The sequence below is a fragment of the Pinus tabuliformis genome, chromosome 1_1 (genome assembly GCF_031772625.1).
Source record: "Pinus tabuliformis cultivar Carrire ecotype Pingquan chromosome 1_1, CPIR1, whole genome shotgun sequence".
In the NCBI taxonomy this organism is placed as follows: domain Eukaryota; kingdom Viridiplantae; phylum Streptophyta; class Pinopsida; order Pinales; family Pinaceae; genus Pinus; species Pinus tabuliformis.
In genome coordinates, this window is record NC_142297.1 from 192,764,947 (window position 1) to 192,790,526 (window position 25,580).

The window sequence follows — 25,580 nt, forward strand, 5'->3', positions numbered from 1 at the left end:
GTGGACCCCCACATGGTGGTGGTGTGTTACCACATGGGCCAGGCGTGAAAACGTGAGTTCCATGTAAGCTTCCTTGGATGATGTGGCCTCTTAAATGGGCTAAATTTCTAAGGGGACACAACTCTCTACCCGGGACTCTAATTGACATAAAATTTATATCGCCATAAATCTCTTGACGAGTTGAACATGATGGTGGAATTTGTTTTAGAATATGAATATTTTGAGAAAATAGGTTGTTGTAACCCCTTTTTCATAACAAACCTTGGAGATCGAGTCAAACAAGTAACACTCCCATAGGCCAAGATCCGTTAAGGGGGTGCAGAGTGTCATAGAGTGGTAACAAAGCGTGATGGTAACACCCCCAAAGCGCGATATTACATAAGGGGGTCAGAGGTGTCACAATATGCATGGAATTAAATTGGCTAAAGATGTTTCCTATTATAATGGAACCAAAAGATAAAGTACTATACCCAAAACCTAAACTATTCTATTAGTCAGAAGAAATCATATTTACAAGCGTTGAGCTAATATAAGGAATATGTCCCTTTTTTATAGATGATTGGGATGCTAGCTTTTCAAAATTACAAAGAAATCACCTTCTTGATTTACTTTTAAATAGAGGCTTGAAGTTGGATTGGCCTTGAATTATTTGGAATCTACAAGGACAAATGAACATACATTAGTGTGAATCATTAATAGATAAAGAGTTTTCATTCCATAGTATGGTCACCATTTGTGTTGATGCCTGATGTGGATAGCATTAAAGAACATGGAAAACACCCTTGTTAGGTTGTCAAGGAGAAAATACTGATGGTAGCATAGATTGATTTAAGAACTAGATTCACTAAACCTATGCAGTTAGGTTGTTTAGTTAAATCAATTAATGAAGCCATTCTTTGTAAGAGTATTGGTCCTCTAATGAATGCACTTGATTTATTTTAACAAATGAGTCTTAAGTTAGTTGTAAATTTGTTTTTAAATTGTTGTATTAGCAACTATTCTAAGTCTATCTATTATGCAAAGTAATGCTAAGTGAAATGAATGCGCAGAAAGTTAAAGTGACTATTTGTAATCATTATAACCATTAAGATTGCTAAAAATTCAGGTAAGATGAGTTATAAAAAGTGTTAAGTGAATTACGTATGCTAATTGAAATGTAGAAATGACTAGGATATGGTCAAAATCAGTTAAGTTAATCATCCAAATGAGTAGGAAAGAAATGCATAACAATTGCTACTAAGATAATAGTGAGCATACATACAACAAATAAATAAATAGAATGAAATTGAAAACATAGTGTTTAAAGCTAAGAAAAAATCAGAATTCATTAGCATTCACAAAAAGGTGATTACACATATGCTTAAACATGCTTAAGTATTGTCTATCAAAACCAAAATGCTAGACAATAGTGTAGGCCATATGAATAGAAAGTTTTCAAGAACATATGTTATTCACAACATTCCAAATTCCAAACTAGGTGAAGCTCTAAACAACATGAAACATGCCACTCCACACTCAGTTGTTCAAAGAGATCTTCATTATTGTAATGTTAAACTTGAAAATATTGCCAAAAAAACTAACATGAAAAACATAGTGTTACCTCCAAGGGGTGAATTGCTCTACGTCCATCCTTATGTTAAACCTTAGGTTGTGGACTCCTAACTATTGTTGTGCTATTAAAAGTTGAAAAATGAATTGTTATTAGACAATTTGTACGTCTACTTCTTTTTCCTTGAAAAATAAAGTTTTTACTTATTTTTAAAAGAAAAAAATGTGAGTCATCTTTACTTAATTTCTGGATATAATATTTTTAATCTTTTATTTTAATTTCGACCTCATCCGTACCCTTCCAAGTTGCTTTGCCCGTCCACCTCAATATTTTCCCAGCCCCTCTCTCAGTAATAAACACGTTTTCACTGTAAATGATTTCAGTGGGAGGCGCAAAGAAAGTAAAAGAAAAAGATAGACTAAAACTTTGACGCAAAAGAATGCAACAAAAGCACAAGATGCTGTGGGCCTGCGTAAACAGTGAGCCCCACAAATTTTCAAACTTTCCAGCTGTAAAGCAAAGCAAAGCAAAGGTTGGAATTTATATTTAAGTGCGCCCCGCCACACATGTTTTTATCAAAATCAAAATAACATCATCAAAATAATTATATGTTTCTTAATCAAATTGATCCGAAAATTCTTTAATTTAGCGAATACTTTTGCCATGGATTCTTAGGATGGCGTGGACAAAAATAGGTGTATCTGGGATTAATATGTATGGTATTTAAAATATTTTAGTTTTAACATTTTATCTTAAAATCTAACAAAGTTCCCTTTTAATTGATTTCTTGGTTTAATGCTTTAAATTTTAATTATTAAAATATATATATATTATTTTGAAACAAAATGTTTTAGACTTCATCATAATTTTATGTTTTTTATATGGTTTTTCTAGAAGATTTTAGTTTAAATCATGAATCACAAAAGCATTTAATCTGAAAAATATGATTAATTAAGAAAATATTTTTGGTAGTAATTATATAGAAGAAGTTTTCCTGATGCTTCTCGAGACATCCACTCTCGTTCATCTCTCGTTCATTGCGAGGACACTATCTTATCTCGACGACGAACCACACTCGATGGGATGAACCATACTCGATGGTTTAAAACGTGTAGGCAAAACTTTTCCTATCTGATTACTACCAAAAGTATTTTCCTAATTATTCAATATAGATCACAAAAGCTTGAATTCAAAAATATGATTATCATATAATTTGATATCCAATTTTTTAATTAAATTTTATATTTATAATTGTTATATATAATTAGTTTAATTTTTAATATAATTAATATTAATAATTTAATTTTAAATTTATCAAATATTTAATAAAGAAATATTATAAAAATAACATTTTTTTTTCTTAATTTATAATGTTTAAGAATAATTTGATACATTGTTTTTATTATGGAGTAAGAATTTTTTTCCCCAACAAATATTGGTTTTTATTTTTCAAGTTACTTATAATAAATAAATAGTTTTAATTTTTTTAATTGAAATTAATGATATTTTTATAATATTTTAATTTTATCTTATTTTTTATTTTTTATAATATCATTTTTTTTTCCAGTTTAATTTAAAATTTTCATAATACCAATATTTTATAAAGTATGTTCATGATTTTATGATATAATCAACATTTAAAATCTTTATTACAGCTTTGAAGTTAGAGGTGATTTTTACTAGAGTGGGAAGAGTAAATCTTGAAAAAACTCGTATTTCTAATTTTATTAATTATTTAATTGATATATAATTTGAGTAGTGTGACAAATAGTTTGAAATTTAGACCTAATTTAAATAAGGAAATCTAAAAGAAAGTGTTTAGTCTCATAGTGTCACAAAGATGACATACTCTCAACTAACACCCAGTGACTATGGAACTCACCAGAATTTGTTCCTATTGTAACAATGTTTATCTTCTTCTTTACCATACTCAAGACATAGAGATATTTTTTATTTTAGAGATTTGGGTTGATCACTTTTTTATAATATCTATCTTCATTCTTTTCCCTTTGACTATTTAGAACACTACGGATTGTCTTTAAATTTTGATATAATAATATTTGAATATTATCCTTACTCTTTAAATGATCTCCTTTTCTATCTTTCAATAGTCTAGCCAAAACTAAGCATCCTTATACCATTCTCGGTTGAGTGAATGTGGTTTTGGCTACAGTTAAAAAGCAATTTTAGGAAATCTCTTGTGCTCCATGTTGTTTATTCTATTCTTATACATAAGACACCTAGTCATAACCAAGTTACTGTTTAAGTAGGGCCCATGGCATCTTTTTCTTTTACTTTGATTGCCTTTAGAAATCGAACTCATTAAAGAGTGAAAACGTGTTTGACACCGAAAGAGAGGGTCCCGGAAAATGATTGAGGTGGTATATGTTTGTTCAATTCACAATTCAAAGAAAAGTCTAAGGAGTAGTTTAATTGATAATTGGTAATTTATGAAATATTATGTAAACTATGATTGAGGTGGTATAGGTTCGTTCAATTGATAATTCAAAGAAAAGTCTAAGGAGTAGTTTAATTGATAAAAGGAGTAGTTTAATTGATAATTGGCAATTTATGAAATATTATGAAAACTATGAGATTTACAATCCAAATTCCAGTAATTTATGCTAACAAAAAATATATATATCTAATTTTTTTTTAATTTTTTTTTTTTTTGTTTTAATTAGATTAAAAAAAATTAAACATAATATCACCAAAATGTTTTCAATTTCTTTATTAAAATTGTTAAAATTGAATTTAATAAATTTAAAATATAATATAATAAAATTGTATATAATTTGAGGAATGACTTCAAAATTCCTAAATTTTTTAAATAATTTATTTAAAAATTAGAATTTAACAAGTTCTGAAATCCCAACCATAAAGGTTAATTCAATTGGTTAAGTTTATATCGTTAATTTACCTTGCTAATGAAAAGCCATGGGTCAATTCTTCTCAACTCTCTTGGAGTTAAAATTTTGGAGTAAAGTAGCAACCACTAATCTCTGGTATTTGTAAACCATAAAAAATAATACCCTCATGACACCTCTAACCTCAAGTGACTGCATTTCTAGCTAAAAATCATATGTAAGAATGTAACACTACAGTACAAGAGTAATTTTTTTTTTACCTTAACAACCGTATATATATAAGTATATATAATTATTAGTCATTCGAGTTCAATAAAGTTTATATATCTAATTACTAGTCATTCAAATGCAATAAAGATTACATAATTATCTTTATATAAATATCTACACAAACAAGTAATAATGCTGAGATTAACTATGCTAATTCACAATACGTATCCATGATAACTATGGCAAATAAGCATTAACTTGTCTCTTGTTCAATCTTGGAATTATCATGCGGTTGGCATTAACATCTATACGTACAAGGTGATATATGAGTTGATCGCTGGTACTACGGGATATAAATGAACATATGGCAATTTCTATATTTGAGTAATGGTTTACGCTGCGTGGAATAAATGTTGTCGTGAGTCACTTCAGGCACTGACGCTTGCCCCAACTGGCCTTCTCCACATCGTCCATCTGGCACGATGAACGGCCGGCCAGTTGACACCATGTGCTCTCGCGTGCTCAGGGCTCCAGGTTTCATGCGGACTGACACTTACCTCGAACTTACCACTTGGTAGCTGTTTCCCGGGTTTTCTATGCTCGATCCCACGGCGGAGATGAACCCGTCTAGATCGAGGGCTGACATCGAGCCTTGGGGCAGTGGTAAGTATTGAAAGTCTTTATACGTTTGTTAATTCTTTAACCCTTTTCATTGTTGGAGTGACCCCTTGTTGTTCACAGTTCTATGGTGCTTTGCATTTGCACAGAGCACCTTCCCTTCAGGCAGTCTGATGTGCGGTAGAAATTCTCTATCTTCTAATGCCGGTCCTGGTAAGCCGCTCACCTAAATCTTCTTGGTTACAGTTCTCTTCGTTTGAGTTTAGTCTCTTCCGCAGGTTTTAATCTTTGCTGCTCTGGTTTTGAATGAGTCTCAGGTGAAGAGTTTGGTTGCCGAGGCCGACGTGCGACAGATAGCCTGCTCCGCTTCCCTACCCATTCCATGTTCCGGGTAAGAGTTGTATGCATCCGTGGTTAAACTTGTGAGGCGTTCCCTGGGTAACGGACTGAACCGTTGTCCTTCTTGACAGGCTATCTGAGTTTGCATGTGCAATGGAAGTCCATCGTTGTTTTCAGGGGTTTCTTCCCATGAGGAAATTAACGTTTTTTCCCGTCTCTGTTGTTTGTAAATTAAATTGGTTTCTACGCCACCATTCAGGCGGAAACCTCAGTTGGGAGGCATTGGATGCCCGACTTTTACTGTATAATTTGTTTCATAATCAAGGGTTGTCAATTGTTACAGATGGTCGAACATTGACTGGTTAATATATTGAGTTTTTCCTCCATAGTATTGTTTTCGGTTAGTTTTTTTTTAAGGAATACTGCTGGTTCATTGTGGATAAACTCTTACCTGAGTTCCAGTATTTTTATTCGGTGTATTCTGGATATACTTGCCTTAACGGAGGTTTTTACTGTGAATTTAATTATGAAACATGCTTCCATGTTCTATCTTGGTTAATAATTACTTTTCATGTTAGATTAATATGAGTTGCCGGATTGACAACGGAAGCCCTCGCTGGCTACCCAATAATTCTCACACGGCTACGGCCTTTTCTTTACAGGCTCAGAAATTCCTATTATTGTTTATTAAGTATATGATGTGGGCGGTGCCCTTCCTCTGCTCCTCGAGCACAGGAGTATTTTCGTTATCGTTTTGCATGCATTCTTAAATACTCTGTTAAGATGTTATTATTGTGAGTTTGAAATTGGTTGTTGGTCTAGGGTATATGCATTATTCCAGTTTTTGATCTGAACAACTCTTATTTCCTCAGTAGTAATTCTTGGTGTCTCTGTGTAAAATATTTATTGTTTTCGGTTCGATTATGTAAACTGAAATGATTATACACAGTATTGGGTTTTCCTATTGATTACTACTTATGCTACAGGAAATGATTTTACACAGTGTTCGGTTTTCCTATTTCATTATCACTTATGCTACAGGGATTTGTTCCAGCATGGAATCGCTGTTTTTTAATTAAAATCTAGTTTCATCTCTGCCAGTTGCGTAGAAACTAGTTCTTAAAGTTGTCAATATGTTTTTCGTTTTCCACCTCTACCATTGCTTGCATAATTACAGAAACTCTTCCAATGCCATTCGAAGTCCAGTCTGTCATGAACCATAAATAAATTTCATAGTTTATAAACAAATTCTTTTAATTATTAGGTTTCTTAGTAGACCATACCTGAGCAGAGGCAAACCTCTTTATTGTGCTTGTCAACCACCCGACCTTAGGAAGATCCTCCTCGATCTTCCACCCCCAAGCACTTCTGCAGATCCTCACTGTCTGCAACTCTCTGGCTATACCAGAGTCACGCTATCTGGTCCTTACCAGACGTAGCGGTTCAGGAAGCTTCCGCCTTCCAAGCACATGCCATCTGATCTTTACCAGACATAGCATTTTTCTGTTTTTCTGCCATCTGATCCCTACCAGACTTGGCATAACCTTTTTCCCCTTTTCCTCTGGGGTCTCAACCGTCTCATGAAGGTAGTTAGGTTTTCTTTTGTTTCAACTACCTCAATAGCTACTAACAACAATTAATCAACATACTTAATTAAACAGTAGTAGCAACAATTAATTATCATAATTAATTAACAGCAGTAGCAACATAGTTATTTTAATTTTACCGAACAGAACTTTAGTCCACAGTTAAATTTACTGTCTTACTTAAACATTATCGCTTTACTAGGGGCATTACATCTCCCCCTCCTGAAGTTCAACATCGTCCCGATGTTGTTGTTCACCCAGAAACAATTCGGGATAGGCTTCTTTCATACTCTGCTCATCTTCCCAGGTGGCCTCATCTGGCCCAAAGTGCTGCCATTGCACTTTAACCTGGGTGATGACTCTTTTCCGCAGCTCGACCCTTCTCCGATCTAGTATGTTCACTGGCTCGACCAGGAATTCTCCTTCCGGTTCCACCTGAAACACATAATATTCAGATTAGCAGTTTCTTAACAATCCATCTTGGTTTATGTTTATCTTACAACATCTTCTTACCTGAATGTCCTGCCAACTTATTATGTGTCTAGGGTCATAAACATATTTCTTTAAAACGGACACGTGGAAAACATTATGGACCCGGATGTGGCTAGGTAGGGCTAGCTGATAAGCTACCGGCCCCACTCGTGCTAAAATCTGGAAGGGCCCACAAAAGCGGGGTGCCAATTTGGCACAACCATTCCATTGTAAAGTACTTCTCCTTGCCCGAATTCTGACATATACATGTTCACCCACCTGGTACTCTCTAAAGGTCCTTTTCCGATCTGCAAAACTTTTTTGTCTGTCCTGAGCTATTTTTAAATTAGCCCGCACTCTCTTAACCATAGCTTCCATCTCTTTTAACATTTCAGGACCCAGCATGAGTCTGTCTTCTGGTCCACCCCAACTGGATGGCGTACGGCATTTTCGGCCGTAAAGTACTTCGAATGGACTCATCCGCAAGGATGCATGATATCCATTGTTATAGGCAAACTCTACAAGGTGTAAATACTCTTCCCATCGAGTGGGTTGTTGCATCACATATGACCTCAGCATGTCCTCCACCACTTGATTCACCCGCTCAGTCTGTCCGTCAGTTTGCGGATGATAAGCGGTGCTAAAATTCAATTGAGTCCCCAGACCTTCAAACAAGGTCTTCCAAAAGGCTGATGTGAATTTAACATCGCGATCGGATATTATAGTTTTTGGCAGCCCATGGAGCTTAAATATGTTCTGCATAAAAACATTTGCAATTTGAGCTGCACGATACGTAGATTGAACTGGTATGAAGTGAGCTGACTTACTGAGTTTGTCCACTACAACCATAATAGAGTCATTATTCCTCTTGGACTTTGGTAACCTTGTAATAAAGTCCATGGTGATAATCTCCCACTTCCATTCTGGTATAGGTAATGGCTGTAGCAAACCCGCAGGGTGTTGATGTTCAGCCTTAACCTGTTGACATTCTAAGCATCGCGCCAGATATTCTACCACATCCCTTTTCATGCCTGGCCAATGATATTCCTGCCAAAGCGAGGTGATTAATTTTTGATAGCCCGGATGTCTTGCATAAGGACTTTTATGATATTCATCCAGAATCTTTTCCTTAATATCGCCCTGATCGGGTACATATATTCTTTTCTGGTAGCACAGAATGTCGGCTGCATTCAATTCATAACCTTGTTGTATTATGTGGGTATTTAAATTCTGCACCAGTTGCTTCTTTTGTTGGTAGATTTGATCTTGTTCAGCGGCCTCTTCAATTTCTTTGCCAAGGGTGGATTGTCCTTCACTAATGCCAACTTCATAAATACAATGCACTTTTCGACTCAGTGCATCGGCCACCCGGTTTTCTTTTCCTTTTAGATGTTTGATTTCAAAATCGAAACCACCCAAAAAGTCTACCCACCTAGCTTGCCTAGCATTTAAAGTTGGTTGACTAAAGTAGCTAGTTAAGCTATGGTGATCAGTCATCAATAAGAATTTTCTTCCCACCAAATAATGGCGCCACATTTTCAGTGCATGTACTACAACAGTTCGTTCCAGATCATAGGCAGAATACTTTTGCTCATGTTCTTTCAATTTTCTGGATTCATACGCGATCACTTTCCCTTCCTGCATCAACACCCCACCTACACCCTCTTTGCTTGCATCTGTGCAGACTACGTGCTCTTTTTCTGGGTCTGCAATACTCAGCAAAGGTGCAGTGGTGGGCAGGTTTTTGAGCTGTTCAAAGCTCCGTTGACATTCTGTTGTCCACTTAAATATTTTTCCTTTCTTTTGCAAGGAGGTGATAGGGTATGCAACCTTGGAGAAGCCTTCCACGAACTGCCTGTAATATCCAGCCAGCCCCATGAAAGACCTGATATCTGCCACGTCCTTTGGTATTGGCCATTCCATTATGGTTTTGATCTTTTCAGGGTCCACAGCTATGCCTTCCTTAGTGATGATATGCCCCAAATACTGGATCTTCTCTTTATAAAAATCTCATTTGCTAAATTTACCATATAGCTGATGCTCCCGTAGTGTCTGTAACACTAATCTGAGATGCTCCTCATGCTCTTTAATACTCTGAGAGTATATAAGTATATCATCAATAAAGATTAACACGAATTTGTCTAGGTACTGATGAAATACACTATTCATCAGGCACATAAATGTCGCAGGTGCATTGGTCAACCCGAAAGGCAGTACCACGAACTCGTAGTGCCCGTAACGGGTTCGAAAAGCTGTTTTGGCTATGTCCTCCTCCTTAATTCTGATTTGATGATAACCTGACCTCAAATCGATCTTTGAGAAGATTGTCGCCCCTTTCACTTGATCAAACAGTTCATCAATGCGGGGTAGTGGATATTTGTTTTTAACTGTCAATTTATTCAGCTGTCTATAATCTATGCACATACGGAGAGTTCCGTCCTTTTTCCTAACAAACAATACAGGGGCTCCCCAAGGAGATGCGTTGGGACGGATATACTTCTTGTCTAATAGCTCTTGCAGCTGCATTTTTAATTCTGTTAATTCCGGCACACTCATCCAGTATGGTGCTCAGGATACTGGGGCTGCACCGGGTACCAATTCTATGGTGAAATCTAAATCTCTTTTGGGCGGCAGCCCTGGTACTTCTTCAGGAAATACATCTGTAAAATCTCGCACTACTGGTATGCTTTCCACAACCACAATTTTATCTTCAGATCTAGCATATCCTACTTGTACTGCATATATTTGACATTTCTTCCTGATGCTTTTAGCTAGCTGTGAGGCCGTAATTGGCCGGATCTGCACTGGTTTCAGGATACCTTGAATTTCCTTTTCTTTTCCCAGTTCATCCCGATAAGAAATTGTTTTTGTCTTGCAGTTTATTATAGACCACCGCCTTTCCAGCCAATCCATCCCTATCAACACATCATACGAACCGAGAGGGAGTACATTCAATTCTGTCATTACTGTCTGACCAGTTATCCTTAATGGGCAGTTGCTGATCTTAGCCAGTACTCGTATTTTGGCCCCGGTGGCAAGCTGTACTAAACATGGATTCTTAAACTTAATAGCTTGCAAACTACAATTTTCCACAACTTTGGGACTAATGTAGCTTAAGGTAGCTCCTGGGTCTACTAAAATGGAAACAGTTCGATCAAAGATCTTACCTTCAAATTCTATCATTGTTGGTTGGTAATCAGCTTGACGATCCTCGAGGGCGGCATTTATTCTGGGTATGGACCGAGCCACGTCTCCCACTGTGGAGGCTTCGTAAACCTAGGACACCTGATCACTTTTCTTTCGGTGAGGGCAATTTTTAATATAATGTGGCCTGCCACAACCCCAACACTGTACTGGTGGCCTAGCTGAACCCTCATTATCAGCTCTACCTGACTGTTCACTGTATTTAGATTCATTAGGTGGCTTTAATCTGATCTGATTTCTCGATGGGTTTCTATTGCTGGCCCCTTTTGAGAATCCCTTGTTGAAATTGCTGCGAGCTCCCTTAACTCCTACAGTCATTCTGCTGCCCTTTTTATCTGCCCAGCGCTTTCCAGAATTTTCTCCTTTTTGTTTATTCTGCTGATAACATATTCTAGCTTTCCGTATCGCTTCGTCCATAGTCTTCGGATTATCAAATTTGATCCTTTCCCACATTGCCTGGGGTAGGCTGCTAACGAACCGCTGCACTTTATCCTTTTCCTCCCGAATATACGGTACATAGCGAAGCAGAGATGTAAATTTAGTAATGAATTCATCCATGGTCTGCTGCCCAAGCCGCAGATCATGAAATTCCCGTGCTTTTTCATCATAGAAACGTTCTGTCAAGTACTTTTCCTTGAAATATCTTTGAAAAGTTTCCCAAGTTACATCTTGCTCACTCACCCCCCACACCATCTTGACTTCTTCCCACCATAATGTAGCCTTGGCCTGCAGCTGGAAGATGGCCAGTCGTGCCTTAAGATGGTGATCATACTCGTAAACTTGGAAATACTTGTTCATGTTGATTAGCCAAGCTTCTGCAGCTTCCTCAGATTCCCCATCAAAATGTGGTGGTTTAATCTTCCGAAACTCCCCTTGCAGTTCTATCCGCTGTCTCTTTGGGGTTTGATGTTCAGAAGCGTTATCAGACTTCTCTCCTCGAACCTCCGCTCTTTCCTCTGTTTCCTCCTGTTCGGTGTGATAGCCCTGTTCATCTGATACTCGTGTTTGCTCAGGTCTAGGATGAGACTGTTGCTGGTTTTGTTTATCTGATAAACTTTTCAGGATCCTCTCTTGTTCCATGTTTAGTCTTGCGTTGTCCTCACGCAAACGGGCCATTTCGTTCTTCAGTTCCTAGACTGTCTCCAATATAGTCAAATTAGTGTTGCGGCCTTCCTCTCCCAGTTGTACCCATATCTCAGGATTTCCATGAGGGCGAGTAACGTTGTCTGGTCGATTCATATTTCCATGAGGAGCGCTACTTGTTCTCCTCATTCTGCTGTCACCTGAACAAAATTAGCTCATTTCAACAGATGTGATTTTCAATATTTAGAAATACCCCTTGCTTGCTTGTTAGTTGGTTACTTATGCATTGTTGTCTCCATTATGATTAACCCGAGGTCACAGAGTTGTAACCTGGGCTCTGATACCACTTGTAACACTACAGTACAGGAGTAATTTTTTTTTTACCTTAACCACAGTATATATATAAGTATATATGATTATTAGTCATTCGAGTGCAATAAAGTTTATATATCTAATTACTAGCCATTCAAATGCAATAAAGATTACATAATTATCTTTATATAAATATCTACACAAACAAGTAATAATGCTGAGATTAACTATGCTAATTCACAATACGTATCCATGATAACTATGGCAAATATGCATTAACTTGTCTCTTGTTCAATCTTGGAATTATCATGCGGTTGGCATTAACATCTATACGTACAAGGTGATATATGAGTTGATCGCTGGTACTACGGGATATAAATGAACATATGGCAATTTCTATATTTGAGTAATGGTTTACGCTGCCTGGAATAAATGTTGCCGTGAGTCACTTCAGGCACTGACGCTTGCCCCAACTGGCCTTCTCCACATCGTCCATCTGGCACGATGAACGGCCGGCCAGTTGACACCATGTGCTCTTGCGTGCTCAGGACTCCAGGTTTCATGCGGACTGACACTTACCTCGAACTTACCACTTGGTAGCTGTTTCCCGGGTTTTCTATGCTCGATCCCACGGCGGAGATGAACCCGCCCAGATCGAGGGCTGACATCGAGCCATGGGGCAGTGGTAAGGATTGAAAGTCTTTATGCGTTTGTTAATTCTTTAACCCTTTTCATTGTTGGAGTGACCCCCTGTCGTTCACAGTTCTATGGCGCTTCGCATTTGCACAGAGCACCTTCCCTTCAGGCGGTCTGATGTGCGGTAGGAATTCTCTATCTCCCAATGCCGGTCATGGTAAGCCGCTCACCTAAATCTTCTTGGTTACAGTTCTTTTCGTTTGAGTTTAGTCTCTTCCGCAGGTTTTAATCTTTACTGCTCTGGTTTTGAATGAGTCTCAGGTGAAGAGTTCGGTTGCCGAGGCCGACGTGCGACGGAGAGCCTGCTCCGCTTCCCTACCCATTCCATGTTCCGGGTAAGAGTTATATGCATCCGTGGTTAAACTTGTGAGGCGTTCCCTGGGTAACGGACTGAACCGTTGTCCTTCTTGACAGGCTATCTGAGTTTGCATGTGCAATGGAAGTCCATCGCTGTTTTCAGGGGTTTCTTCCCATGAGGAAATTAACGTTTTTTCCCGTCTCTGTTGTTTGTAATTTAATTTGGTTTCTTCGCCACCATTCAGGCGGAAACCTCAGTTGAAAGGCGTTGGATGCCCGACTTTTACTGTATAATTTGTTTCATTATTAAGGGTTGTCAATTGTTACAGATGGTCGAACATTGACTGGTTAATATATTGAGTTTTTCCTCTATAGTATTGTTTTCGGATTAGTTTTTTTTTAAGGAATATTGCTGGTTCATGGTGGATAAACTCTTACCTGAGTTCCAGTATTTTTATTCGGTGTATTCTGGATATACTTGCCTTAACGGAGGTTTTTACTGTGAATTTAATTATGAAACATGCTTCCATGTTCTTTCTTGGTTTATAATTACTTCTCATGTTAGATTAATATGAGTTGCCGGCTTGACAACGGAAGCCCTCGCTGGCTATCCAATAATTCTCACACGGCTACGGCCGTTTCTTTACAGGCTCAGAAATGCCTATTATCGTTTATTAAGTATATGATGTGGGCACTGCCCCTCCTCTGTTCCTCGAGCACAGGAGTATTTTCGTTATCGTTTTTCATGCATTCTTAAATACTCTGTTAAGATGTTAGTATTGTGAATTTGAAATTGGTTGTTGGTCTAGGGTATATGCATTATTCCAGTTTTTGATCTGAACAACTCTTATTTCCTCAGTAGTAATTCTGGGTGTCTCTGTGTACGATATTTGTTGTTTTCGGTTCGATTATGTAAACTCAAATGATTATACACAGTATTGGGTTTTCCTGTTGATTACTACTTAAGCTACAGGAAATGATTTCACACAGTGTTCGGTTTTCCTGTTTCATTATCACTTATGCTACAGGGATTTGTTCCAGCATGGAATCGCTGTTTTTTAATTAAAATCTAGTTTCATCTCTGCCAGTTGCGCAGAAACTAGTTCTTAAAGTTGTCAATATGTTTTTCGTTTTCCACCTCTACCATTGCCTGCATAATTACAGAATGCCATGCATAGTCTAGTCTGTCATAAACCTTAAATAATTTCACAGTTTATAAACAAATTCTTTTAACTGTTAGGTTTCTTAGTAAACCATACCTGAGCAGAGGCAAACCTCTTTATTGCGCTTGTCAACCACCCGACCTTAGGAAGATCCTCCTCGATCTTCCACCCCCAAGCACTTCTGCAGATCCTCACTGTCTGCAACTCTCTGGCTATACCAGAGTCATGCTATCTGGTCCTTACCAGACGTAGTGGTTCAGGAAGCTTCTGCCTTCCAAGCACATGCCATCTGATCTTTACCAGACATAGCATTTTTCTATTTTTCTGCCATCTGATCCCTACCAGACTTGGCATAACCTTTTTCCCCTTTTCCTCTGGGGTCTCAACCGTCTCATGAAGGTAGTTAGGTTTTCTTTTGTTTCAACTACCTCAATAGCTACTAACAACAATTAATCAACATACTTAATTAAACAGTAGTAGCAACAATTAATTATCATAATTAATTAACAGCAGTAGCAACATAGTTATTTTAATTTTACTGAATAGAACTTTAGTCCACAGTTAAATTTACTGTCTTACTTAAACATTATCACTTTACTAGGGGCATTACAAAGAAGTAGACAAAACACATTCAATAGAGCCAGAGAAATGGGATGACACAATCTAATTTTATCATGAAAAGTACTGGTGAATGTGCCATTGGAAAAGATTAAGGTCGCTGGACGGAAATTTGGTCAAACTCATTTGGGGTGACTTCTTCGAAATTTAGTAAGGAGAGTTTGGTAAGCAAACTTGAAATGTGACTTTACATCAAATATAAAATGTCAATGTTTGTTTTTTTTTCAATTTGACATTAAATGGAGTGTTAATCTCTAAAAAAAAAAATTAATCTAATCTCTAAATATGACAAGTATAAAAATGATCAAACTATATTCATTGTTAATATTAATTTCTTATTTTGCTGGTAATTAATGCAAAAAGCTATAAAAACTATAATATACATTTTTTAATTAGTTTAATTTTACATTTTACATTTAGTTTGATTAATAAATAAATATACATTTTTTAATTAGTTTAATTTTACATTTTACATTTAATTTAATTTTATAAATAATTAATAAAATAAGTGAATTAAAGTGCATACAAAGATTAATAGCGTTGAAGTATGTACAAAAAAATTCACATGATCTTTTGCAAAAAAGTAAAATGAAATCTATTAAAAACATACAATCCTCATTAAATGAATTTACATTTTCATTTCGCAGAGAAATGATATTTGATTGAATGAGCTGGTTAGAATTACAAGTTTTGAAAATTGAAGATGTATTATTATAATGAATATTATGATAATGTGTTTATGAATTTATTATTAGGGTAATGTTTTTATGAATTATTAATAGGGTTATAACTTGGGAAATTGGAAAATTTCTTTGTAATTTTTATTTATCTACTTTTATTAAATAATTAGTTTGGGAGGGAGTTTGGTACATTAATAAATTGTTGTAATATTATGCATAAATTTAGTACTAAAGTAATAAATGTTGTTTAAATTAAAATATATATCATTACATTTATAAATTTACAACATTAATATATTATTATTGGTTGTATATTAATTTTTTGATTGAACATGAAATTGGATAAAATTTTTAATTAAAAATCAAAGATGGAATTTGTTTCTCATTTTCCCACTATAAAGGAAAGCAATTTTTAATTTAATTTAAATGTTAATGTTTACTAAAGTTCAAAGTTGGCCTTAGCTCATGGGGCCAACACAATTGGCGATTGTCGATGTTAGACACTTAATTTTGGCGATTGTCGTTGTTAGACACCTAATCCTCAGGTTATGTTTTGGGTTTGTGTGTTATGGTGAGTAGTTATTGGAGTTCAAAAAATCTAAAAAACTGAATCAACTGAATCAATGGTTTACCTATTGTATTATTATGTATACTATGTACATCATTCTTTGAGATAATTCTTAATATATAATTGAGTTAGTTTCTTATTTTGTTGTCTTACAGTGGTATCACAATGGAGGTTTATTCACCCTGTTGATTGAATGGGCCACTAGTTTTGTAGTCATGGATGTCTGCGCTCCTGAGGGCGAATGGGCGGTGCTAGAAGAACCTAATAAGTTATATATTTTGTAAGAAGATAACAAAATTTGTTAAGGATCCTTTAGTGTTTTGTTACGACTCCTTGAATTGGAGATGAGTGGCGCTGGAGAAGATTCGACGCAAGACTCTGCCTTGGTTGGTTGATGTTGCCCTTCTTTCCATGTGTTTGTACAAGACTTCGACTTGAGAAGGTTCGGCCTTACTTGGTTGTCTTCCCCATCTCTCATTCCGGTCCAAGGATTTCTCTTTTCTGTAGCTAATATGGAAATTTAATGGAGTAACTTCCAGCGTAAGCCTCAAAAATTTTTGTTTCGATGTAAATTAATATTGGTATTTTATAACATTAAGTTCATGGAGTCGAAATTTTTCGGAACTTTTTGAATTGTTGGAGTGGTATTGAATGTTATGACAGTCTTCTGAAGTAGCCACCTTCTTTGCATAATTTTCTGTGTGTGGATCCAAGGAAAAAGTGCCCGACCGGTGTGACATCAACAAGGAAATGTTTTCGTAACTGTATATGAGCGGTTGTGGTACCTGTGTAAGAAAGTATATGTACCTTCGCCATTTACTCATGGAATATAGATGACCGTCGAGAAAAGTATAGGGCCTAAGTCGGTCGCATGCAAATGATTTGGCCTAAATATCAAACAATAAACGCCCAGGCCCGTTATAGATGCATCCATTGAATCTGCAGACTCCCTTCAACGTTTCATTCTTAATGAATGTAGATATCTCTCAGTGTTAGAGTTGAAGTGCTGCCTTGGATTGCTGAGCAGTGGAATTTGAGTTGGAGAGGTAAAAGAAACGTGAGCTGCCATTGGAGAAGTTTTTTAACCACATGTGTCCCACTCATGAGTCACACGTTGGTTGACTCACAGTGACGTGGAAGAAGGTATGAGTTAATAGTGGCGAAGTTTCTTACGTTTATATGGAAGGCACATTTGAAGTGTCCTATGTTTATATGGAAGACATATTTTAAGCACACATTATAGAATTAAAAATCAAAAAAAGGCACTGTGGTTATAAAATCTCATTTTCTATATTAAAGATAACGAGATCACAAGTTCAAATCCTTGTTCTCGATAATTTTATTTTTACAAAACAAAAGGTTAATTCTTTGTTTTTGGTAATTTTATTTTTACTAAACAAAAAGTTAATTTTGGAGGTTTTTGGTAATTTTATTTTTACGAAACAAAAAGTTAATTTTGGAGGCATTTTCTATATTAAAGATAACGAGATCACAATCAAATCCTTGTTCTGGATAATTTTATTTTTACGAAACAAAAGGTTAATTCTTTGTTGTTGGTAATTTTATTTTTACTAAACAAAAAGTTAATTTTGGAGGTTTTTGGTAATTTTATTTTTACGAAACAAAAAGTTAATTTTGGAGGTTCTGATACTCGCTACATTTGTTGGACTCACAACAAGAAGAAGACATTTTGGTTGCAACAATTCCACTTTTAATTGAGCAAGTCACTATTTGTTATCTGATGATTTCTTTTTCCATTTTACATTGTAAACAAGTGCATTCTCGGTTGAAGCCGACACCCTTTTCAAATTTGATTGCAAGTTTTTTTGTGATAGGAAGTCTAATGTCATCTATTGTTCATAACAATGAACAAATCGACAAGGACACACTTTCTGACATCAAAACCTGTTTGCAAAATGCTCAAGAGACGACTGAATTTCTCCAAATAGAGTCACGATTACAGAGAGAAGAACTATAAAAGAAGAAATATGAACATGTTTTTGTTCATAATAACATTTTATTGAGAAAGATTTCCATCAACAGTCGATATGGATCATACCATTTTAAGAGAAAAATTGGATCATACCATTTTAAGAGAAAAATTGGATCATACCATTTTAAGAGAAAAATTGGATGCAACAGAGAGAAGAACTATAAAAGAAGAATTATGAACATGTTTTTGTTCATAATAACATTTTATTTGAGAAATATTGCCATCAACAGTCGATATGGATCATACAATTTCAAGAGAAAAATTGGATGTAACTGAAAGTCCTGATGTGAAACTTACGGTTCCCAAAACATTTGTTTGACCTCAAGAAGAAATTGTGCGTAACAAAAACATAACAAAAACATAATTGGTGTGGGATATGATAAAGATGTTTCTTTTCATGTGTTTGATTTTTCAAAACCTATAGAGTTTTGTAGTGCTAGATTTTTGGATTATGTTGTCCCACAAAAAAATGTTAGATGTCAATATTGTTGGAAATATGTTGTCATTTATGTCAACAAGTGTCAGCAGGTGGAAGAATGAGGCACATGCGTCAATAAAATGCCACATGGAGCAGGTTTCAGGCACACAAGAAGGGCAAAGGATCAGAATCAGTGCAATGTAGTTGGAGCTAGTTTTTGAACACCATACCATCTCAGATGCAAGTGTAAGACACCTAGATAGAAAGTGCTCTAAAATATATTTCCAATGGTATATGGAAGTCCCAAAATGGCCTCCTCAAAGCTCTATGATCCCAAAGTCAAATGATGGGTTAAAGGTGAATGGAGGGCCCTTTGGCACATATCCAAGTTTGGCAAGCAAGAGATCTGGGAAGACATGGCAACAGTGGGTTGGAAAACAGGTGGAGACCACCCAACGAGTTCACCCCGGAGGTTGGATAACGTCACCCAAGTCTAAGTGACCAGGCAGTAATGTCTGGGACACAACAACTAAACATTGTCCAAGGTGAGCGAGTAGCAAAGTCCACAGAATAGGATGGACCAACGGAGGCAGTCTGAAGAGTGAATCCTAGATGTTTGTGTAGGGTGCGCATGACTAAGCTCCAGAAGGAAAGGTTTGAGCCACGTGCCATCTTTCCAATGGCACTAGAGACAACCCTTTAGACGACTTTTGTGGTCATGGGAGGTGGTTTTCCACATAGTTGATTGCATAGATCAATGTTAGAGATCCGCTTCGGGGTTACCCTCCTAGAAACCCCAATCGGCACAGGAGTGGTGTTGAGGAAAAAAGGCTTGAAATCAACGATTTTTTGAGAAAAACAAATTATAAAGGAGAATGGTCGCAAGTCAGCCTTAGAGGACCTTCTGTCTCCTCTATGACAACATGATAGGTGACAACATATGATTTTCCTAGATGGCAGCAAATGATGATGTCAACATGGACACGTGGCAAGTGGATTCATCATTTTTGGGCACCGAAGTGGCCCTTTTGTAGGTGACACGTGTCACCACTCATTGTTCGACACATGGAAGAAGTAATGTCATCCCAGTGGGATGAGCTTGAAAGATTTAAAAAGGTGCGTAAGAGGTATACTCGGGTGAAGGGCGTTGGGACACATCGACATACAACACATAATGAAAACCAATCAAAGAAGTGCAGGAGGACCCCTCAAGATATCTCAGCCTACAGGGTAGGAACCCTGAAGATTCAAGTTTGTGCAATTTGCAACGACGCTAGGCACAAGGCACCGAGCCATGAATGCAAAAGTGAAAGCCAATGAAATGGGATTCAGGCGGGCCCCATGGGACATGTCAACTCAGAAGGCAAACCCTGATGGGTTATTATGTTGTGCTTAAGTGAATACGCCAGGATATGTCAGTTCTGAGCTAAGCGCCTGGACCCAGCCCTGGTTTGTTTCGCATAGAAACAAAGGGTGCAGAGGAAATAAAATATCTTCAAAGGCTCTTGACACAACTAGGCATTGGACTTTGGGCTGGTCCTTGGTTACCTTGCGTAGAGGTGGGACCAATTGCGCATAGTCGTTAGCAGAGGGAAAAAGGCTCCTGACAGATTTTAAAAGGGCTAAGCACCTAATAAGTTAGCCAAAGGTCATGGAGATTGATCCTATGGTAGGAAATACGTAAAAGGAGCCAATGAAAGGAGCTTAAGGGAAGAAATAACAAAACTGCCATTTTGACTAAATTTTTTGGCTGTTAAGTCAGAATAGAACAATAGATAAAAATAGGAAGCGTAATGCTAAATTCTATAAAAATCCAGAATGCATAAAATTAGTAGAAAAACTCAGTTTACGTGGCAAAAAAGGCTAGTATGACCTGGATATGAAGCCCAGAAAACAAACATAGTCCAGAAGACAAAAGTGTTGGGTATGTGTTATATTCTTTCCATGACTAGCTCCACACATAAACCCAATAACAGTTGGGATGACCCAAGGATGGGGGCTGGACTCAAAGACGGTGGGCGGACCTACCCATGGTTTTCTGCATGGGTTTTGCACATGGTTTTGGGCATGATGGTTTTATGCCCATGGTATTTTGTAGATCTAGTCAAGGGAGCTATGATTATGTTTTAATCCAAGGAAGGGGTTTATGAATGCTTCGACATGTATATATATATATTGTAACATTAAAATGAATATAATAAAAATTAATATGGTAGTCCCGGTTTTGGGATCCAAGGGAAAATGTTTGTGTATATTTGTTTTATGTTCTCTCCATTGTTTATTTTTTTGCTATAAGAATTTGTTTGTAGGTAATTTCTGTATAGGGTTTAAAACTACAAGAAGAAGCAAGACAATAGAAAAAATAAGGCTTCATACACAAATTCAAAGCCAAAGATTGGGAAATGAAAATCTATAAAAGAATGCCTAAACAAGAAGAATTGACACAAGTATTTTTTTTAGACAAAGCTTCTGGTGTTGCGAGGTGTTGGTATGGTGTTTGCAATGATTGGGGTTTACTGAAGGTGTTGGTAGTTGAGAGATTCACTTGTTTTGTAAGCAGAGAAGGCATTCATGTTTCTGAGTATGAAAATGGATGAAAGGTTGAAATAGTGAGTGTCAAGCAAGTTGTAGCTTGCTGTTTAGGGGTTGGTGCTCCTTCCAGTGGGTGTTGGAGAATAGTTAGGCTTGTAGTTCCATTCAGTTGCAGTTGGTAAATTAGGAAGTTGTTGTTTCCTACTGGTTATAGCCAAAACATTGTATTTGCAAGTTGTAGCTTGCCCTATTAATAAAATGCAAAAGTAGTTTGTGAAGTTATTTGTTCATTGAATGTTCTATTGATTGCTAAAGTAGTTACTTGTCATATTTATTATTGAAACTATTCTTTGATATTTTATTGTTGAAAGAAATTTGTTAAATTTCTAAAAGTACTACAATACTAATTCACCTCCCCTCTCAATATTGTCTTGGTTTCCAAAAATTGGTATCCGAGTAGGTTATTTATGATTAGTCTAATAGTTGGAAGAAAGATTAAGGACCATGGCAAACCAGGAAGGAGGTTTCACCAATAAGGAACCTATGTTCAATGGAAAAAGCTATGTGTTTTAGAAAGTGAGGATGAGGAATTATATTCAATCGCTTGGAGTTGATGTGTAGGATGTTGTGGAAGAAGAACATCAAATACCTCCAACAATGGTTACCAAAGATCAAAAGTTGGAGTTGACATGCAATGCTAAAGAAACAAATCTTATCAAAGTAATGGATTGCACATCTTCCAAAGCTATCTCAGAGAATATGAGCAACTTCTATGAAGGAGACAACAAGGCAAAGAAAGACAAACTTCAAGGTTATAGGATGCAATTTGAATCTTTAATCATGCATGATGATAAAGATTTTTCAAAGTATCTTTTAAGAGTTGATGAAGTTGTGAACACCATAAGAGGGCTTGATGAGAAGCTAGATGAAGATATAGTAGTTCAAAAAGTGCTAAGATATCTTGTAAATCCCCAACTATGAAATTTAACCAGACAATAACTGGAGTTTAAAAATTTTTAATTGCAAAAGAATACCTGGAAATCAGTTGAAGGTGTTTTGGACTATGGTTATTCCAGCTATTATAGTTACTTGAAGCACCCTTTTCCTCCTAGCCTATCTAGGGTCTACCTATACGATCCCTAGATCCAAAAGACAAATCTTCTGGCCCCCATGCCCAAAATTTCAAGAATAATCAAGCTCAATCTCTCTCTGTCCATGGATTTGTTGGGAATTCCTCTCCTGTCTCTGTAACACTTACCCCAAAATCTCCCCCTTGTTATGGCTTCTTCGACTCCCTTATATGCTCAAACCCACCATCTCCTAACCTCCTTGTTCTCAGTCTCCTTCCTTCCTCTGTCTCCCGATTCCTTTCATTGTCACTCTCCTACCTTCTCAACCCTTATTTTAATTTTGGTTAGAGGCGGTCATATTAATATATAACTAAGTTAGATTTGATTGAGTACCTTTAAATAATATGCTTTGTTGACTAGTTTTATTCCATAGGTTTTATTTAGGGGATTATATTATTCAAATATCTATGTCTTTTATCCTTTTGATATACTTATATTTATTATGTTTCTTTTAGTAAAATAAAATATATAATTCTTTTGGTTAATATATGAAAGAAAATATTATATATTTTAATTCACTTTTATTTTATACAATCCTTTGTATTATTTTTTTTTTCCCGTGGAAAAAGTCGCAATTTCTTTATTGATAAGAAACTGCATTTTGCAGATGCATAGCATATACAGTATTCAGGCCTGTGCCTGTCGACGACCAAAAACATTTCAAAACTGTGTTCCACCTCGTGTATGAGGCTTCAAAAAAGAGTCTATGATATGAAGCTCTACGCAGAGAGCCATACTGTGTTGTAAGATAAAGTAAAATAAACAATGAATAATTACATATGATTGTTCAATGCTATAGATCCAAAAGTGCAAAAAACAAAAAACTGTTGGGGATTGTCATATGCCAGGTTCTATAAACGGCCTGTGATAGTACTGGTAGGTGTTGCCGTCTCTTTCCTCCATGATCAACCATGTGGTGTCGTCCCTGTGCACAGCCTCCTTGGATAGGATGTCAGCGACTGAGTTGCGTTCCCTGTAAATGTGATGGCAAGAGAAGACATCAAAATATGATATGAGTCTAAGAGTTTCTTCCAAAATATGCTTTAGAGAGTATGCATTGCATTGTGCTTTTTTGTTTATCCAGTTGCATATGATTTTTGAGTCTCTGAATAGCTGTAAATGATGGCAGTTTTTGGACAATGCAAATAATATGAGGTTTTTGGCCGCTGTGAGCTCTGTAAAATTGTTTGTACCCCTTCCCAATCCCATTTGAATTTTGAAGACATGTGCTTCAGACAGATGAAGTATATCCCCCCCCCCACATCCAGCCTCCTGAGCAGATCCATCAAAGTAAGCCCATGGATGAGCTGTATTAATGGCTTCAGGTGTGATATTCCTATGGGTCGGCTGTTCGTCCTCTTCGAGGATGGAGCTATAGTCGGCAAGCAATCTGGTAGTGATAGAGGGCCAGTGAGGGGGTTTTTGTTGGAAAATAGATTGGTTCTTGGTGATCCAAATGGCCCAGCTAATGAGGAGAGGGATGTTCTTTTGTCTGATAGAGGTAGAGGAGCACCAGTAGTTCCATGCTTCTGAGAGGTGAGAGCCTTGCCATTTCTTGGCAGAGGATATCGAACAGAGGAAACCATTCTATAGTTCTTGTGTACATGAGCAATGGAGAAAGAGATGGTCGGTATCCTCATTGGCGCTTTTACAGAGATGGCACCAGAATGGTCCTGAGAATGATCTTTTCATCAGGTTGGCCCCAGTTGGGACTTTGTTGTGGAGGATAGACCACATGAGTAGTTTGGATCGAGGGGGTGCCTTCAACTTCCACAATTGCTTCCACCACTACTCCAGTTCCTGTGGCTTATGTCTCTCCATCAACACTTGATAACCTATCTTGGGAGAGTAGGTGCCATGTTTTGCATGTGCCTAGATGAGCTCGTCTTCGCCTTCAGTTATTCTAATATGAGCCTCTGTCAATGCGTTTGTATAATTGCGCCATTCCTGCTGCCAGCATCGGGGGATGTTCAGGTCTGTGGCAGTTTTCCAAGCTTGCAGAAAGATGGTAGTATGTACCTCGTCTGCGATCTGATTGATGTACCGTATGCCATTATGTTGTAAATGACCTCTCAGGCCCTCAGAGAGCCTGTGTGTGTTACCACATCCCACCCATGGGTCTGTGCCTATCAATATCTGTGCCCCTGCTCTAATTCTCCATGTTAGACCACTTCGAATGAGCTCCTTAGTGTGATTGATTGCCTTCCATATGATGGAGATATTACTCATCCTGGTGTCTTGCCTGATCCATGCTTTCATAGTTGATGGATGGATGTATTTGGACACTACTACCTTCGTCCAGAGACTATTGTTGTTAAGCAGTTGCCACCCTAACTTAGCAGCCAAGGCTTTTGAGAAAGTATCCAACCTTTTTATACCCCAACCTCCCCAGCTCTTAGGAAGGGCCAGTGACTCCCAGTTAGTCCATGCAAAAATTCTCCCTGGCTGATTCCCTTTCCATAGAAACCGACAGCATATGTTTTGAAGGTGAGACAGGATGCCTCTGGGGATCCATGCCAATGTCATCCAGTAAACAGGTGTGGCTTCTAAAACTGCCTTGATGAGGACCATCCTTCCCGCTCTGGAGAGATATTTGTGGTACCAGATGTTGAGCCGTTTCTCCACTTTTGCTATGAGCCACGTCCAGTCTGCAATTTTGTAGCCAAGGGGTTTTAGCCTGTATCCAAGATACCTCAACCCTTCTTCAATAGGCACTTCAGTAAAGTTAAATCTCCTGAGGGCAAATTGGATCTCATGCGGGGAGCAACCGGTGGAAGTAATAGTAGACTTAGCCTCATTCAAAACCATGCCCGTGGCTTTGAGGAAGATGCTGAGGGAACGGTGAAAAGAGGTGGTGTCCCTGATGCCCCCATTTAGTATGATCAAAACATCATCTACAAAAAGCAAATGAGTGAGGGTGCAGTCATCAGTAATTTTTATTCCCCTTATCCGCCCTTGTCTACAATCCTCTCCGATTGTTCTACTGAGACCCTCCATGATAAGAAGGAATAGTAGAGGAGAGAGTGGGCATCCCTGCCTCAGGCCTCTTTTTGCATGGAAAAAGGGGGAGGTTGAGCCGTTAATGAGCACATTGAAGGATACATTCGTGATACAACATAGGATCCATTTGATGAAAGAATAGGGGAACCCAAGATGAGTTAACAGTAAACGGAGGTAGAGCCAGTTTACCCTATCAAATGCTTTGGACAGATCGATCTTCAGTATCATGCCTTTGAGCTTCTTGGT

The 25,580-nt window shown here is 37.2% G+C and overlaps 1 protein-coding gene across 1 annotated transcript; it reads right to left on the reverse strand.

Annotated features, from left to right (window-relative positions):
- Positions 1-24,206: 24,206 nt before the first annotated feature.
- Positions 24,207-25,331, reverse strand: LOC149212184 (uncharacterized). Its single transcript, XM_089388584.1, has one exon. It carries the CDS (start codon positions 25,329-25,331, stop codon positions 24,207-24,209), a length of 1,125 nt encoding a protein of 374 aa, XP_089244710.1.
- Positions 25,332-25,580: the final 249 nt, after the last annotated feature.